The sequence below is a fragment of the Schistocerca cancellata genome, chromosome 5, assembly GCF_023864275.1.
Source record: "Schistocerca cancellata isolate TAMUIC-IGC-003103 chromosome 5, iqSchCanc2.1, whole genome shotgun sequence".
Taxonomy (NCBI): Eukaryota; Metazoa; Arthropoda; class Insecta; order Orthoptera; family Acrididae; genus Schistocerca; species Schistocerca cancellata.
This window is the reverse complement of record NC_064630.1, coordinates 771,194,176-771,213,973: the sequence shown is the minus strand read 5'-3', so window position 1 is coordinate 771,213,973 and position 19,798 is coordinate 771,194,176. Positions and strand designations below refer to the sequence as shown.

At 38.7% G+C, this 19,798-nt stretch overlaps 1 protein-coding gene across 1 annotated transcript in view; it reads left to right on the top strand.

The window, feature by feature from the left end:
• The window catches only part of LOC126187421 (transmembrane protein 208), a 60,210-nt gene that overhangs the window by 22,166 nt on the left and 18,246 nt on the right, over positions 1 to 19,798 (top strand). Inside the window, exon 4 of the mRNA XM_049928494.1 lies at positions 17,108 to 17,192. Coding sequence (XP_049784451.1) covers positions 17,108 to 17,192 — 85 coding nt within the window. The remainder of the gene's footprint in view (positions 1 to 17,107; positions 17,193 to 19,798) is intronic.

The following is a 19,798-nucleotide window of genomic DNA, read 5'->3' as shown; positions in this document are numbered from 1 at the left end:
TTATCCAGGTCCCAACTCCTTAAATTCCCACCTTTTTGCAGTTTCTTCAGTTTTAATCTACAGTTCATAACCAGTAGATTGTGGTCAGAGTCCACATCTGCCCCTGGAAATGTCTTACAATTTAAAAGCTGGTTCCTAAATCTCTGTCTTACTATTATATAATCTATCTGATACTTTTTAGTATCTCCAGGCTTCTTCCACATATACAACTTTCTTTCATGATTCTTGAACCAAGTGTTAGCTATGATTTATTTATGCTCTGTGCAAAATTCTACCAGGAGGCTTCCTCTTTCATTTCTTAGCCCCAATCCATATTCACCTACTATGTTTCCTTCTCTCCCTTTTTCTACTATCGAATTCCAGTCACCCATGACTATTAAATTTTCGTCTCCCTTCACTACCTGAATAATTTCTTTTATCTCATCATACGTTTCATCAATTTCTTCGTCATCTGCAGAGCTAGTTGGCATATAAACTTGTACTACTGTAGTAGGCGTAGCCTTTCCATCTATCTTGGCCACAGTAATGCGTTCACTATGCTGTTTGTAGTAGCTTACCTGTACTCCTATTTTTTTATTCATTATTAAACCTACTCCTGCATTAACCCTATTTGATTTTGTATTTATAACCCTTTATTCACCTGACCAAAAGTCTTGTTCCTCCTGCGACCGAACTTCACTAATTCCCACTATATCTAACTTTAACCTATCCATTTCCCTTTTTAAATTTTCTGGCCTACCTGCCCGATTAAGGGATCTGACATTCCACACTCCAATCCGTAGAATGCCAGTTTTCTTTCTCCTGATAACGACATCCTCTTGAGTAGTCCCCAGTTGGAGATCTGAGTGGGGAACTATTTTACCTCCGGAATATTTTACCCAAGAGGACGCTATCATCATTTGACCATACAGTAAAGCTGCGTGCCCTCGGGAAAAATTACGGCTGTAGTTTTCTTTGCTTTCAGCTGTTCACAATACCAGCACAACAAGGCTTATGTTACAAGGCCAGATCAGTCAATCATCCAGACTGTTGCCCCTGCAACTACTGAAAAGGCTGCTGCCCCTCTTCAGGAATCACACGTTTGTCTGGCCTCTCAACAGATAACCCTCCGTTGTGGCTGCACCTACGGTACGGCTATCTGTATAACTGAGGGACGCAAGCCTCCCTACCAACGGCAAGGTCCATGGTACATGGGGGGGATTTCAGTGTAGGTTTCTTAAAAGATACACAGAAGAAAAATGAATTGGAATTGTTATCTGGGTGTTTCAGTCTAATTTCAGTACTTAATTTTCCAACTCATGTGCGGCAGTATAGCAGGACCCTAAAAGATAAAATATTTATGGACAGTGCTCAGGCTGAGAAAATTAATGTGTAACTGATTGTTAATGGACTATCCGATCATGATGCAGAATTAATGGAAATAAACAATACTGCAACTTGCACCCCTGAGGCTGGTTCATAGAAAGCAGTGAGACTTATGAATGAGAATAGGATATAGTGTTTTACATTAAAAGAAATGGTGTGAGATGATTGTATATATAGGGTGATTCAAGAGGAATGTCACATAATTTACGAGATGATTCTACATGCAAAAATTAACTGAAAAAGTCGTGTGAACATGTGTCCAATTTTCAGTCATTACAGAACAGGAGCCGATTGAGTGCTACCCACATCGATGAATGGTTATAAAGACAAGTGTGAATATTACGTCATGCAATACACTTTACTTACAGATGAGGCTGCAGTTTTATTCAATGCTATCATTCCTTAGTCTCAGCACCCATGTAAGAGAATTGTGGGTGTTCATGATAGCATTAAATGTAATTGTAGCCTCATCTGTAAGTAAAGTGTATTGCATGATGTCTCTGTGTACAGTCAACTTTTCACAAAATTGTTGTCTGCTTACTGAGTCACCTCGAAGCGGATGTTGCACAGGCTGCACATTAATGGGTACAAGCCCTTGGAATGTAATGTACACCACATTTGTGTCTGTGCAATATTGAACTAGCAGTTAATGTGCCATGTACTGGTGGTGGAACTCCTTTGTACCACAATAATGTCTTTCCTTACCACAAGTGACTGGGTGACCTCACCTTCTGAGGTACACTGGGTAGTGTTACAGTTTCACATAATGTTTGAAAATCTCTTAGGACATACCCTGTCACAGAAGGTTCGTCGAGATGAACATATGCGGCACGTTGGTATTCACGGACACAATGGACATGCTCAGTTAAACAACACTCAAGAATGACACACAGATGGCCTCACAAATGCTCACTGATCCAACCCACAATTGCACACTGGGTATGCTTGCAGCTGTTGTCTAGGTGCGATGTCAAAGTGCTGCCATCTGTTGGAGAACCCACTCACCTCAATCAGTCATCTTTCTCACCATTATTCTGTCCACCACAGCACCTATACAGCAATGTGGCAGGTAATATTCACACTCATCTTTGTATCAATTTGTGGATATGTATAGTCTTCAACCTGTTACAGTTCTGTAACAATGGAAAATTGGACACATGTTCATAGGACTTTCTCAGTTTATTTTCACATGTAGAATCACCTCAAAAACTATGTGACTTTCCTCCTGAATCTCCCTGTATAAAAAGAGATGCTAACGTCAGATTCAGTTTATTCCAAATTGGATTTGTGACAGTATTTGAAAGTACCTTTCCTAAAAAGTTATCCAGAAAACCCATTTTTAAAAATGCAAGTAAGCTATGGATAGGAAGGGGAATTAGAATCTCATGTAAGACAAGGAGGGAATAAAGGCCAGAGTAAGTCTAGATTCAATGTTATTTGCATATTACAAGAAATACTGTAGTGTTTTAAGAAAGTCATTAAAATGTCCAGAACTATGCACACCCTGACAGGAATAAATAATGCAGATGATAAGATTAAAGCTGTATGAGATAATGTCAAAGGAGAGACAGAACAGCCAGTCAGTTTACAAGATACTTGTACCATAACAGTTACATTAAATGGCAATGTTATGACTCATAGTTCACAAGTTGTGAGAACTTTGTTTCACTTTGTAAATGTAACAACAAAAACAGTATTAAATGGTTCAATTAAAGAAGCAAGAGAATATGTTAAAAGTGTCATTCCTCAAAACTTTTAAGCTGCTAGACCTAGCATCAACATCCTTGACTGAAATTAATAGAAATATAAAAATTCTACGTAGCATAACCTTATATCATGTTGATGGAATTTCAGACAGAATTGTGAAAAGTTGCTCTAACTTAATAAGTAATGTCCTCAGTGATATATATGAATGCATCACTGACACAGGAAATTTTTCTAGGCAGATTAAAATTGGAATTGTTTTACCATTTTATGAGAAAGGTGACAGAAAGATTTAAATAATTATTGTCCAGTTTCCTTACTGGCATCTTTTTCCAAATATTAAAAAAAGTACTCAAGAGTAGCCTCACATTTAAGTAGAAGCAATTTACTTAACATGTCACAGTTTGGATTCCAGAAGGGCTGCTTTACTGAGACTGCTATTTATACATTCATCCACCAAATATTACAAGCCTTAAATAGTAAAATATCACCAGTTGGTATTTTTGTTGTGGTCTTTCCAAGGCGTTTGATTGTTTAAGTCGTGTTACACTCCTAGAAAAACTCAAGTTTCACAGAATAGATGGCTTTACACACAACTGGTTTGGATCATACGTGACAGAGAGAGTGTTGAAAGTTATGCTCAATAATTCAAAGAATGTCGGAAAGATAGAATATTTTAGTGACTGGGGAGAAATCACAAAAGGAGTCCCACAGATTCAATTTTTTATCAACTCCTATTCCCTATAATTTTGAATGACCTTCCACCTGTCAACAAGCAGAATTGGTACTTTCTGCAAATGAAACTAGTGTCATTATACAGGGTTGTTCTAAATGATGGACCTATTTTCAAAAATTCATATGTATTAAAGTACAAATCCAAAATGAACAACCTTTATATCAATAAAAAGAGGAAATTTCAAAGTTTTGGGGGGCGGCGGTGGGTGATGATGGTTTCAGAAGTGGCCGGTTATGTGAAAGAAACTGTTTATATCCCGCCTCTACCAACCACTCTGCACGATCTGCGCAACCAGATCACTGCTGCTGTGCACACAGTAACAGCAGATACACTTTCACGTGTGTGGGACAAGTTTGGGTACCACATCGATGTTTGCCATACAGCCAACAGTGGGCACATCGAACATTTATAAAATTTCTAATTATTAAAAACTAATTAATATCAAACAAAATTTTTAAAAAAGCTTTGAAACTTTCTCTTTTCATTGATATAAACTTCGTTCATTTTGGATGTGTACTTGAATAAATACAAAGTTTTGAAAATGGGTCCATCATGGGTACGTCCCATTAGAGAAAAAGCAGCAGCAGCAGAGATTGTTAATTCTTTCAAAGAATTATTAAGTGTTTTTCTGAAAGTGAACTGTTCCTTAATTTTGGGAAAACACACTACATTCAGTTCTGTACAACAAATAGCCATACGTACAATTGCTGTAGAAGATGAACAGGAGTCAGTTAATACAGTTGAAAAGCTTCATATTTTTTGGTGTACTTATTGATGAAAACTTTAACTGGAAGTGGCATATTACTGAGCTTCTCAGGCAATTAATTTCAGCTTCTTTAGGTCTTTGCATAATTGCTTGTCTTGGAAATAAATGACTCAGCCTCCTGGTATACTTTGCATATTTCCAATCAATAATGTCTAATGGAATAATTTTCTGGGGTAACTCGTCACTTAGAAAGAAAGTATCGATTATCCAAAAGTGAATAGTAAGAGTAATATGTGATGTTCATTCACGGTCATCGTGTAGGTACGTCTTCCAGGAGTGAGGCATTTTAACTGCATCATCACAATACATATATTTGATGATGAAATTCATCATAAATAATGCATGGCAATTTGAGAAGGTGGTGATGTCCACACCCGCAACACTAGATGGGAAAAATACCTTTATTACCCATTACTAAAGCTGTTGGTGGCTCAGAAACGAGTTAATATGCTGCAGCAAAAAGTTTTGATAATTTTCCCAATAACATAAAATGTGTGACAGTAAGCAAAGAAAGTTTTAAACCTAACCTAAAATTCCAGAATGAAATTTTCACTCTTCAGTAGAGTATGCTAGACAACTTTTATTCCATGATGAGTTACTAAAAAATGTGTTCATCAGTGTTAACACGAAACATGTTTGCGTGCCCTGTGAACTGACTCGTTCCACATCATTTCGATAAAATAATTGTTCAGGTGATGCACATAGTTCATACTGCCTTTTTAATTTGTATATCGCTGTAGCCACTCCTTCAGAAGACCTCTCTCAGGTGTAGCAGTTTTGTAGGTAAGCCATTGTGGACATTCATGGCTCGATCCCTGTGAACAAAATTTGTCAAAACAGTATTGCATTAATGTGGGTGGCAACAAGTAGACATGTGCAAACATAGATTTGAATTTGTCAGTTTTCTGTGTAAAAACTTGATCTGTCATGCCATCTTGTTTCTTCGGTACCCTAATGTCAAGGAATGTAAGACAGTGGTCTTTCTCCACATCCATGACAAATTTTATGTTCTCATTGATGATGCTGATGTGTCCAAGAAATTTATTCAGGGCCTCTCAGCCAGGTTACCACATGTATTGTGTCGGCATTTTATTTTGTTATTCTGTACTTGGTTATTTTAGAATGTAGCACCGTGTTTCTTCATTGATCTCTCAAGTATTTAGGAGAATAGTGGGAGGAGTGATAGGGGACAAGCTGTTGTGCATTGTGTAGATGTTTAGTGTTGAAAATTCATATGGTGTACATTCCAGGCAGTCAGATTACATATTCTAGAGCGAATTTTCACTCTGCAGTGGAGTGTGTGGTGATTTGAAACTTCCTGGCAGATTAAAACTGTGTGCCAGACTGGGACTCAAACCTCAGACCATTGCCTTTCGTGGGCAACTGCAACTCACAACCTTGCTTAGATAGCTCAATCAGTAGAACCTGAACAAAAGACATGGTTGGATGGTGGCAGGCACTCACAAGATTATTTTAATCGAAGTACAGTAACTGATTTTCATTTTGTATTTGTTCCATTTTTTAAATAATTGCACAACTTTGAACTTTATAACCTTCATGGGAACACTCCTCCACTAAAGTAGCAGTATGTACCAGGTGCTCTTAACAGTTTGTGAAGCTGCTTTGCATGTAACACCTATTCTTCATCGACATCTGCTGTCATTTGTATGATGTTGGAAGATCTTGGGGGGAATACAGTTAGTGGAATGAACAAAAGTAATATTTTAGAACAAAAGCAAACTAGTGATTTTCATTTATTATTTGTTATTGGTATGAATAAACATAACTACTCCCTGTTCAGTTGAATCATTGTGATGTGTGTGGTTCATCTGGTTAGAACAGCTTGCACACGTCTTATTAGGTTTAGGTGTTCTGAAGTAAAAAGAGGAACTGTGACAGTGCAAACAAATTAGTGACACATATATCCTTTATTGCACTGCAATACTTAACAAGAGTTGTACAGCAACTTGTTTGATGTACTTTCGGACAGATACAACTAAGCAGTGGCCTGTCTAGCCATGCGTTACTGAATACAGTGTCAACAAGACATATCTGTCCTGGGCACTACATGTCAATATCTGTAGTAAACACTTGTCCCATTGTGGAGGCTGTAGACAACTCTACTTGTAGACTAAGTCTCACAGGCTGATTTCCACTACAAACTGTAGCTACAAACTGCAAACAGTCCTAGAACTGTTATACGCCAACACTGAATGTGAATCATTGCTGCCTGTGACCACTGCTTACCACAATGTGGAAGTCTATCTCATTGGTGGCGTGGATGCTGCTGATTGGGCCACACTTGTGGGTGGTGGCAAACTTAAGAAACTGTCTCAGAGCGCGAGCTCTAGTTGCGTCTATTGGCCATGATGATGATGATGATGATGTTGGTGATGTTGGTTTATGGGGTGCTCAACATTGAGGTCATCAGCACCCATACAAGTTCCCAATCAATCTAGTTCCAATCTCGTCAATTTCCAAATGATGATGAGATGATGAGGGAGGACACAACACTGCTCCCCTCACTCCATCTCCCACCCTGAACCTCCTCACCATCATCATGTAATGTCAATTGTTGCTATGACAAGGGGGGGGGTCTGTTGTAAACAAAGACTCAATGCCAGCATCACGCAAATTACGAGGGCAAAGTTGGTTCCAGTGTCGCTGCTGCAAACCTGTTAGACCCTGTACAAGAAACATGGATCTGCCTGATGATTTTACAATACTGCCACGCTCTCAGGTCTTTTGTCTGCCATACAGCGTGAAAAAAATTTGTTGATTAGCTTTATACATTTCCTGGAGTGGGCATTGTAGATGCTGGCTTCCACAGGGGGGTGGGGGGAGGCGGGGCGGATGCGGCAGCTGAAGCAGTGTGTGGTGGTGCAGTACACGGAGCAACTCTGCTGGTAGAGGGCTGTTGCAGGGCTGGGAGTAGTGAGGCAAGAAGAGGAAGAGCAGCAAAAAATTCCCACGTGTGGTTGGTGTGTAGCTTAGCCATCTGCTGTTTGAAAGTGTGCTTGAAGCGCTCCACTTCTCCCTTTGATTGAGGGTGAAAATGTTTGCTGGTTATGTGATGAATGCCACTGGTGGCATGAAAATCCTCAAATTCTACCAACACAAATTGAGGTCCATTGTCAGTCACTAGCAACACTGGAAGACCTGAAATGCAAAATATGGACTGCAAAGACTAGAGCAAGCAAAGTGTAGATACTGAATTCATTGGCATCACAAAAGGAAACTTGCTATATGCGTCGCTGAGAATCAGGCAATGAATGTTCCAGTAGGGTCCAGCAAAGTCCAAATGAATGTGCTGTCAAGGCGCTTCTGATTTGGCCAATAAAAGAGATGTTGAGGAGGGGCTGCGTGGTGTTCCACACAAGCATGATACAGTGCTGTCATCTGTTCTATTTGAGCATCCATGCCAAACCAAGTGCAGTGTGTCTGTGAGCTGATTGTTTTGTGCAGACATGCCCCAGTGACTCTGGTGGAGCAAGCTGAGTACGTTCCTCTGGAGAGTGTTTTGGATCTCCACATGCAAATGTTCTGATTCAGTGTCTAGCAAAATAACACCTTAAAGCACTGATAAGTCATGCCAACATGCAAAGTATCAGTGTATCACCAGGCTAATGATTTGTTTCACTGAGCGAGGCCAACTTGTACAGATGTAGTGCAACAAAATCTGCAAGTCCAGGTCCACTGCTGTAGCGTAGACGACCTTCCAGTGATCTAAGGGGAATTGGTCCAGAGCATTTAACTCCTCTTTATTGGGTGACAGCATGATGCTTCTGAAGTGTCAAAGTCCACATCCAGTCCCACTGGAAGACGCAAGAGTGTGTCTGCTTTGGCTTGCTTGGCTGTGGGCCTGTAAATTATATTGTACTAATAATGTGAGAGAATGAGAACCCATCATTGCAATTTTTTTGTAGTGCGGTTTGGAATAGGGTTGGCCAGATTTAAAAGTGAATGCAATTGTTTTTGGTCAGTGACTAAGCAGAATTTTCTTCTATACAATTATTGGTGGAATTTAGTCCTTCATAAATAATTGCAAGAGCCTCTTTCTCTATCTGTGAATAATTGGTCTGAGCCTTGTTGAGAAGTTTGTAGGTGAAAGTTAATGGTCTGTCTGCAGAACCAACTCTGTGCAGAATACTGCACCAGTGTGGTAAGAGGGTGTGGCCGTAGCCAAGGGAACTAGTTTGCCAGGATTGAAACGGACAATTTTTCAGGATTGAAATGAACCAGACAATGATTGTTGAGTACAAGCGTCTTTCAGTTTCTGTAATGCGATGTCACATTCGTGGGATCACACGAAAGATACATTCTTGCATTGAAGGTGATGTAAGTGCACTGCGATTAGAGCTGCTTGAGGAACTGAGCGGATATAGTAGGTCAGCTCCCTAGTACTGATTGCAATTCAGAGATATTTCTTGGATGTTTGAGGTCACAAATAGCCTACAAGTATGACTGTGTCGGATGAGCACTGGGAAGTGTTCACATGATCTAACTACTCAATTTCAGTCTGGAAGAACACACACTTGTCTTTGCTACTTTTGAGGCCTGCCTCTGACAGCACTTTTAATAGGCGATGAAAAATTACTGAGGTGCTCTTTTTGCCGCACAGCCTGATTCCACAATGTCATCCAAGTAATTTGTACATGAAGGCGCAGATGCAGTTAATTGTTCCAGATAGCGTTTAAAGATCACTGGTAGAGATGTGCTACCAAAAGACAAGCGAAGAAACTTGTAGAGTTCTGTATGTGTATTAATCACAAACATTTCCTGTGACTGTTCGTCTAATGGACTCTGTAGGTAGGCATTGTACTGATCAATCTTGCAGAAGTAGCGACATGCTCCTAAGCGGTCCATAAGCTCATCAGGTTGCGCCAGTGGGAACATATCAACTACTGTCTGAGGATTCACTGTCACCTTAAAGTCTGTGCAGATTCTCACTCCCTGAAGGCTTCTTCACAAAAACTGGTGGGGATGTCCAGACTGGCTGTGATGGGTGAAGTGATGCCTTTTTCCTATTACTGCATAAGTTCCTTTTTGACAACTCTGTGGAGCACATATAGTACTACACAGGCTCTCCAAAAGCAGGGGTGTGCATTGTCTTTCATTGCCACACGAGTAACAAAATTGGTAGCTTTACAGCTAACAATCTTTAAATTCGTCACACAACTGAGCAACACTGTCTCTAGAGCCAAATGAAGTAACTGCTAGTGCAATGTATACAATATACCATCCAGACATATGCCATCCAAACAAGTCAAACAAATCAACACCAAAAATATTAGCACTGTCCCGTGAACACAAAACCTGGAATGACAGTCTTTTGCAAATTTTGATAGATGCCAGGAAGGCTACAAGATCCTAATACTGGGATATCCTTTCCATTATACGTTGTCAGAGTAGTTGTTGGCTTCTTTAACTTCAGTTTGCCAAGCAGATCATAAGTATTTTGATTTAGCAATGAGACTGAAGCACCCATGTGTAACTGAAACTGAATACTTCGGCCAGCAATAACAAGGTCCACAAAATTTTGTTCGAGTGGAATTGCACTGAAGAACCTACTGATTCTTTGTACTGCACAGTTTCACTGCTATGTGCTACACTAGCATCACAGCTCGGCTCAGACTGAACAAAATGCACATGAAAGTTCGAGTTATGTGGGTGTTGTTTCTCAGTGGAAGTCTTTGTCACTTGCAAAATGTGCACGTTCTTACCACATGCAAAACGAGTTACATAACACAAAATGCACCAGTCGCATTTCTGAGATTCAAGACTTCATGCTGATAGATTTCCGGTCATGGTGTTACATGGCAAGCTGTGGTGTACCTGACAGGGCTGCTGTGTGTTTGCCTTTAAAGTGAGCTGCTTATGCTGCCTCACAATATTACCTTTTGAGGCTATGTCACAAATGTCCCCCGCTTGAAAACTGTCCGCTGCATTGTTGCACAAAACATGAAAGTCAATAATCTGCAAAACCTGTTGCAACATGAGATCAGGGTATTTTAAGATTTGTTCATGGATTCAACTATCTTCCACATTTTGGGTAATAGCATCATGAATCAACAAGTCTCTGTAGTATTTTCCACATTCACACTTAAATTTGTACTGTCTTGTGAGCCCGTGCAAATCTGTCACCCATTGCATGTGTGTCTGACCTGGTTATTTCATGAACCTGAAGAATTTAAATCTGGCAGCCACCACACTGATCTCATTACCGTAATATTTGTTCAATGCTCGAATAAGCTCATCATAGGTAACTAGTTCTGGACTTGTAGTAGGGAATAACTTCGCACAAATGTGGTAAACGGGTGACACCAATGGTGGACAGAAAAAAAGACTGCTTGACAGTATTTTGAATTTGCTGAGCGGCCAGCTGTGCTTCAAATTGTGGCAAATATTCCAACTGGTCTTCCTTTTCTTCTTCAAATTGTCAAAATGGAGGCAGCAGCGAAGGCTGTGCTGCTTGTGGCAGTGCAGTGGGTTACGGAGTCAGAGTCAGTATCTCATTTGCTACCATGTGCATTTGGATGAACCTCTTCATCAGTACCATAAACTGGTTCATTGACTGCACCTGTAACTGAAGAAACTGATTTAAATCGAGCCATAGTGCTGCATGTGTTTACGCTTATGGCGCTGCTGATTGTGGGGCAGGCAAGTGAGGGGTTTGGAATGGTAGTTCTCATGTGGTAAACAAATACAAAAACAAACACACAAGAAATTCTATAGCTAACTTAAGAACTATGGTAGCACAGCAATTAAATAACAAAAACAAAGAACACCGATCTGTAACAGAAATTTCCATAAGCACAAAAAGTTAACAAACAAGTAAGCAAGGAATATCCAAGGGATGCAGTAAATGATGATGTGCAGTGAGTTCAGAATTCTTGTTGCCATATGATGTGTACGGGTCATCTGGTTAGAATGGCTTGTTCACGCTATATTAGGCTTAAGTGTTCCAAGGTGGACAGAGGAACTGACAGTGCAGACAAATTGTGACACGCACACATACACTTTATTGCGCTGTGATACTTAACTGAAGTTGTACAGCAACTTGTTGGATGTGCTTGTGGACAAATACGACTAAGCAGTGGCCTGTCTACTTGTTCGTTACTGAATACAGTGTCCACAAGACTATGCCGTCCTGGGTGCCACACTGTCAATTGCTGTAGTAAACACCTTTCGCTACATGAAGGCTATAGACAACTCCACTTGTAGACTAAGTATCGCAGGCTGATCTCCACTACGAACGGTAGCTACGAACTGCAACCATGCAACTCTGTCCTAGAACTTTCTAATGTCAATGCCGAACATGAACCATTGCTGCCTGTGGCCACCACATATCACAGTGACCATCTCAAGTCAATTTCATTTGCAGTGGCACAGAGGTTGCTGCTTGGGTTGCGCTTGGGGTCGGCTGTGAACTTCAAAGTGCCACCCCTGGCACCAGTTGGGAAGTGTCTGAGTGCCAGCTCCAGTTGCGTCCATTGATGAGAACACAGCAGGTTGCTGCAGACATGGAGAAGAATGAGAGCTTTGCTAAGCTTCTGGACAGTTTCCATTCCTATTCAACATTTCCAACTGAGCTACAGTTCCTGGCATAATGCTCGCCAGCAATGAGTTGATCTTTAGGGATGTTAAACTTAAAATTTTTTAATGTGTTAGGTAAATCTACAAACGAACAGATTGTCAGGAATCAGTTTAATTTATACTCTAGACTTAAATATTTTTAAGATAACTTCGTTAATTAACAGAATATGAGGTGGAATGCAAAATTTTCGGGACTGGTGCTGCCATCTGGAAAGTAGGTATAATAGAACTTTGCACTGCTAGGTGGCGAGAGCTGCATATCTGATGAGTCAGTGTGCGGAGTGGCATTCAGCTGGGATGACGTGTTGCATGTCTACAGTGATTTCCGTAATACTCTGTGTGTGGTGTGTGGCAATTTTATGAGGGATCTGCGAACAGAACAGCGCGTGTGTATCAAATTCTGTGCCATTGTCAGGAAAAGTGCTACGGAGACCCTTGCAATGATTCAAAAAGTGTTTGGGGAACAGAGCCTGAGCTGTACGCATGTGTTTGAGTGGCTCTCCAAGACCCAAAAAAGCGAGACAGGTGAAGAGCAAAGTGAAGAGCATGATTATCATTTTCTTTGATACCAAAGGAATTGTGCACAAAGAATTCAGCCCAACCAAACAGTGAATTCCGCATACTACTGTGATGTTTTGCGGTGGCTCCATGAAAACGTGTGGCGATGACAGCCCGAATTTTGGCATCAAGCGAACTGGCTGCTTCGCTACGACAACGCGCCCTGTCACAAGTCGTTGCTCACCAGGAGGACCTTTTTGGCAAAAAACAACATGGCGGTTGTATCCCACCCACCATACTCGCCAGATTTGGCACCTTGCGACTTTTCGCTATTCCCAAAACTGAAACTCAAGTTGAAAGGCCATCGATTCGAAACTCTAGAGAGGATTCAAGAAGCATCACTGGCGGTGATAAGCACCCACAAAGAACAGGACTTCCAGAAAATGTTTGACCAGTGGCAGAAGTGTTGGGACCGGTGTGTACATGCAACAGGAACTACTTCGAGGGTGATGGTGGCCATTAGTCCAAAGGTAAGGTTTTCAACAGATGGCAGCACAAGTCCCGAAAATTTTGGATAGCAACTCATAGTTGCTGTTAAAAATAAAGAAGGGGTTGCTATTTTCTAATAAAAAAGATTCAGATTTTGCTTATCTACTACTGTATTATTCAAGTGTTCAGAAAGCGTACAATGTATAGGTTTAATTAAAAATTTTCGTAGTGTCTTGTCTGTTGTTCACTTTTTATCATGTTATTTTTCATGAAAATATAAATCTTCTGCTATAAGCATCCCTGGAAGACTGCTCTCTCTCTCTCTCTCTCTCTCTCTCTCTCTCTCTCTCTCTCTCTCTCTCTTTGCCTGCCTGTTGGCTGGCATTGATCGTTGATCCGTGATAGTCATTCTCCACCTGCCATTATCTTAAATCATGACATCTGCAATACATATGCATTCAGTATTTTGACCTTGGAGAGACTGAAGTTCATTTATGGTGCTTCCTCGTATACTGGGTCCTTATATCCCCATAACAGTATAGAATCTTTGAGCTAACTATGCATTCATATTCACCTTAAGGGGCTCCGGAACGCCCTATACTTGCAATGTTAAAATAACGCTTATAAATTACATCTTTCCTCACAAAGTATTTGAGGTAGGAAGTTGAACTTTTTACAGATTATTTATTGGAATATGGGCTACAACTTAACACAGGGATTTTACAAAATTTTAGTTCAGTTATTAAAGATGATTTTTTTTTCAATTGTAATGAAAATTCACAACATTTTTTTGCAATTTTTTATTTATATATTCAAAAATATACAGTTTTTTGGAAAAAGGCTGTGTTAAATTATGCAGAAGGTACTGTGTAACATTTACTGAAAGTTTGAAACAAATATGTTTGGAAGATCCTTAGAAAACATGTAATTAGTATGAGAAAATAAAAGTTTTGGGAATCGAGCGACAACGATTGGATTAACTTTTTAGTGCATTCCAGGTCTATAGGATGGATTATCTTCATCCTCTGCAAACTCCTCCTCCAGCTTCCTCTTGTTCCTCCTCCTGTTTACTCTTGCTTGTATTTCTAGACTCTTTACAGCCCTGTCTGCAGCCCGAAGGCGTTCCTTGTCTAAAGCAAGCATCGCTCGTACCATGTTAGAACCTATCTTCATTCCCATATTTCTAAATACCTTGCACCTTACAATGTTGCCATCATTGAAAGTCGCAACAGCATCATACACACCAAAGTGAAGTGTTTCTATTCCAACAAATACAGTCTTGGGGATTCTCGACCATATAACACGATTTACACTTTCATTGGGGTTTTGAGTTTTTCGGTGAATACACTTTTTCAACAGTTCAGGTGCTGCTGAGTCTCTGAAAATAGGTTTTATCACCTCCATTATTGCATGAGGCAGACTATGCTTATGAGTGTACACTTCACCAGTTAGCAATCCTTTGTTATATTTACACCAACTGTCTTCTTCTTTGGGACACAAGCTATGTTGGGGATTTTCATCGGTTGAAGAAGTGTGAAAAAAATGAGCCCAAACAGCCTTCTTCATTTCGTCGACACTTTGTGTATTTTGCCTAATAGCCATTCCATAATAGTTCTGTATTTTGTCAATTACAATGTCAGTTAACCTTCCCTTCCCATCCAACCCTTTACCATCACTGAGTTTTTGTTTTTTGTACGAAGCTTTCAGTCGCCGAAGTCTTGTTCCCATTTGCTTCTGTACGTGTCTAATACACTCAGATTTCTGCACTACAACATCATCACCATAGGGCTTCAGTCCTTGAACATGTTTGAAACTTTTAGAATCACCGTCACCAAGGTAATTAACATATCGCACTTTATCACATGCCTCAGAACGCTGGAATATACTGGCAACACCAGCCACTTCCATTCCTCCACTACTGCCACTATAGTTAGCTTTGCAATTATTTTCATGTGTACCTTTATATTTTTGTGGACATCTACAATACTTTTCTATTACTGCTACATCTAAAACTTTCCCTGTATACATACTGGTGGCAGATACTACACCATGAAGAGATGTGTGTCCCCGTTTATGCCAGGTAAATCAAATCTCTGTTACCATTATTTTCCATTACTGCCTCTTCCACAGTGTTCTTCATAGATTCTATACAGACATCTTCTACTTTAGACCCTATTAATTTATTATAGGTCGTAAACTTGGTTGGGGGATTTGGAAGATTCATGATGCCACAGAAAATTGCACCTGCAGTAGCACCCTTACCAACTGAACGCAAGGAATAAACAAATCTAATGTTGTGTTCGTAGATTTTGCTACCATTTTCTTCAGTTGCAGTTACTGCAACACTGTTCCAAAAGGTGGTCATGTATGAACACTTATCACATTTCAGTTGTATTTCACTAGCAAGTCCTACGTGCTTTGTTATGGAGAGTTCCAGACCAACTTCACTACAATGAATACATCTTACACAGTTTGAAAAAAATCCTTTGAGAACCGACATATCAAATATTGCATTCACATCCGATTCGCCCATAAAACATTCATAGTTTTCACTCATTGAACCAAGCTTCTTCTGTGAAGTATTTTCTTTCCCACTTTGACTGCTATGGGCAGATGTACTTGAGAGGTTAGGTTCACTCACTTGGTTATCGTCTTTATTGTTTACAGTAATAACACATACCTTTGGCTTTCCAACATTTCTCCTTTTCTTAAAAGCCTTCAGAGGATTTCTAATAACTTTACTTTTACTCATTATTATATTTCAACAAAACAGAGACTCAAGAAACAGAATTAATTACGAATATTTTCGAGATAACGACAGAGTAAATAAACATGAAACAATCAACAATCACACCAGCGATATATATTGAACCCTCACAGGTTAGCCACAACACATACTTTATCTCACATCACTAAAATGTACCTGATGAACACGGACGTTAATAATAACACCATTTGACAGCAGTTTAACAGCGCCACAGTGGGTCACGCCCATGTAGAACACATTTCCAAAAAAAATTTAAAAATAGTGTAGTCTTCGGAATTGAATAAATTATATATCTATTAAAAGGTAATAGTCTGCAGATTCAGAAAACGCAAAAAAGTAAAAATTGAACTTTTCATGATTTTGAGCCTTTCCGGAGCCCCTTAAATCACCCTCCAACCATGACACTAACTGCCTTGCTTGGCAGTTCTGTACATACAAGTGGGTTTTAAACTTTTATTTGTTCATCAATGAGTCCCTGCAGATTTAGTGTTTGAATAGGATGTGAAATATGAATTGTCAGACCTCACGAGGGGTTGCCTGTATAAAATATTATTTAACTTTGTATTATGAGACAGCTTTTCAAAGTTGTTTGGTTACGATTTTATAAATTTAGGATACGTACCATTCAGCTTTTTAAAAGTTTGGACCTGTAATCTTTTAAAATGGTGAAAATGCTTGCTAGATTTTCTGCAGAAAAAATTGTTATCTTTGCGGAAGTCCTCGTATTTTTACCTTAAATGCTGCACTTTTACTTGTGGAATTCATAGGTTTGACATCATGGTTTGCTTGTGCTTTCATTGGATAACTTTCTATGTGTACAGATTGGAAAGGGTCGGCTTCATCTTTGGAATAAAATAACAGCCATTATTATATACTTGTATTTATTACATAAAGGATTTCTCTCATAATTATCTAATCATATAAAGCAAACCATAATCGCGTTTTATGTTACCAATTTTGCACTTCTTGTTACACTCTTTCCAGATGTCTGTTGACAAAAATAATCAGCACAGTTTTAACAGCTACATGTTTGAAGCAGACTACATTTAAATTTTTTGGAAGTATGTTTGTGAGATCTCATCACTGAGAGCACATATCTAATCCAGAAAGTTTTCACTTATGTGTTGCTTACCCTACGTTATTGTATTATATGACTGAATGTACATATAATAATTTTCTTTTACAGGCATGTGAAGGATCTCTTAATTCTAACATCTGCATGCCAGATGCTGTCTATCTTTTCAAATTACTTTTGGCTGCTGTGGCTGCTGGTGAGTTTTTGCAAAAATTTTATAACAATAATCTGAAACTTATGCTTTCTTTTTTGCTCTGTAAAACCCGTAACTATTTCTATTGTTTTTAAAATGGTGGCTGTCACATTAGAGAACAGCTTTTCCTGCAATTAACTAATGGCAAGAAGTTAATTTAGGAATGGTGAGTGGCAAAAGATAAGAATCCTGGAAAGATTTGTCTCGACCTAACATTTCTTTTGCAGTGATTGAGTGATGTGTCACAAGCTTAAGACATATGATTTGTATTCAATAGTTGGCTTCAAATCCCTGCCCAGCCAACCATATTAGTATTTTCTGTAATTTCCCCAAATCTTGGTTCCATTGAATAGGTCACAGCAATTCCCATTGTTTTGCAACTTAAGTGAGTGTTCCATCTTTAATAATCACATACATGTTTGGATGCCCATTCTTCTTAATGCTGGCAATAAAATAAATTCTGCCCAAGAAACATGATGCACCTCTAGGATAGTATGAATGGGATATCACGGAAAATTTGTAGGGCTTTTTTTTATTCTCTTCAGTCAAGATGCCATAGACATAAATGTGAGAAATGACAAAAAAATGTGGTAGATACCATAGGACAAAAACAACAAAATTTCACACTTGTTAGTGAAAAAAAAAGTATATGATAACAGAATTAGTAGAAGTAGTACAAACTTTTGCCAACCATATGGAATTAATCAGAAATATTTATATGGCATCAGAAAGTATACTGAGAGTAATGTGGTTCATTTTTCAAAAAAACCTGAACATTCAAATTTGATTAGCCATGTAGATGATACACGTAATATAAAAGGAAATGCCATTCTGTTCTTAAAAATGTCTACAAGGTTCAGGGAAAATTGTGTTGGGTGAGAGCATCCAGATTTCTCCATCTAGTTAAACAACACTCAGGTATTGAGAGTAACAGTGTTGCCATGCACAGCAACTGCATATCTCTGCAAGGACATTTCTTCTGTTGCTTTTCACACATTGTGCCAACAGCACATACAATATTAAAGCATGAAACATAATTATGTGAGGTTACTCAAGACACACAGCAACTGATGTTTTCACTACAATTGCCCATCTGTGAAGTTGAGAGAAAAATAATATTGGGTGAGAGAATTCAGATGGCTCATATGTTTTAACAAATACTTATATTTCATTAATCAAGTTGTAGTTCATGTACAGGAACTGGATACTGGTTAATTTCATGGTAGATGATTTGTTTATATCTGTTGATACAGCACCCATAGTATTAAAAACAGATCCGCATCTGAACACTATTCATGTTTTATACGAACTGACTTGTGTCCGCTGCACTGCCTTCTATATAGGACTGACCACCACAACTGGCAGAATGTGTAAACAAAACTTTTTAAGCTCTTACCTATGAAACGGAAACATAACTAGAATGAGTAAATTCATGGGACACTACCAATTGTAGTATAAAACACCATTTCATGCATTCGCTCTGGCTGACCAACTATCCTATCATCATAGACTACCTGTCCTATCCTCATAAGCCATGGTACATATGCTATGTGTCGTATATTTTACCTATTGATTTACATTGTATTACATGATGCTTGGCTGAATAAAGATAAATCAATTTAAAAAATTATAAATAGGACATTGTTGAGTTGATGCCAACAGTGAAACATGCAAAATTATTGAAAATATGTCTGCATAAAAAGACAAGATCTCTCTCTCTCTCTCTCTCTCTCTCTCTCTCTTTCACACACACACACACACACACACACACACACACACACACACACACACACAAAACCCCCACCTTATATTACGTATTGGTAATGCCTGTCATGCACTTTTGTGGTAAGTTGTGAGACAGAACAGGTGATTTGTATAGTCAGTGACATAATGACATTTTCCATTCAATCATAGGAGAATATGAAGTTTTTAATGTAACAACCCCCTTAACATACAAGGTGCTAGAGTGCAATTCAACTTAATTTTCGTAGATAACCATTTCCTTTGCAGAGACAAACATACACTAATATAGTATAGTAAATGTTTCATAATAAAATTCAGTCATTAGTGACACAGTTGTTTTTGTTTTGCTTTACACCTTTCAACAGATTGGTCTATGAGCTTCAGAAGCCTTCAAAATTTGGGATATTATAAGTCAGTAGAACATGAGCATGTATTTATGTGAAGTATAAGAAGTGTATTACAAAAACTTACTTATTGTTTAATCTAAATTGGATTGAAAATCCTTAAAGAGGAATGCAACCATTGTGGCAGTAATTATGAAGTAGACTTAAAAATAGTGTATGGTTGCTCAAAACTATTCACTGTTTTTTTTGTGAATTTCTTTATTTTTGTTTTTTTGTCATGACTTGTTTCGGGATTATCCTGTCATATAATGACCTGATAAATAAAAAAAAATTCGTTTTACGTATTGTAGATGTTACAAGAGTCTTATAATGGTCATTACAATAAAATAACAGTCAAGAATAGTAAAATGTGAACCTCCAATACATAACGTAGAGTATATATGTACACCACGACTTCAATATACCATGAAATTACAATGAAATCCAGACCATTAGCGACTTACAGGCATTGATAAATATCAA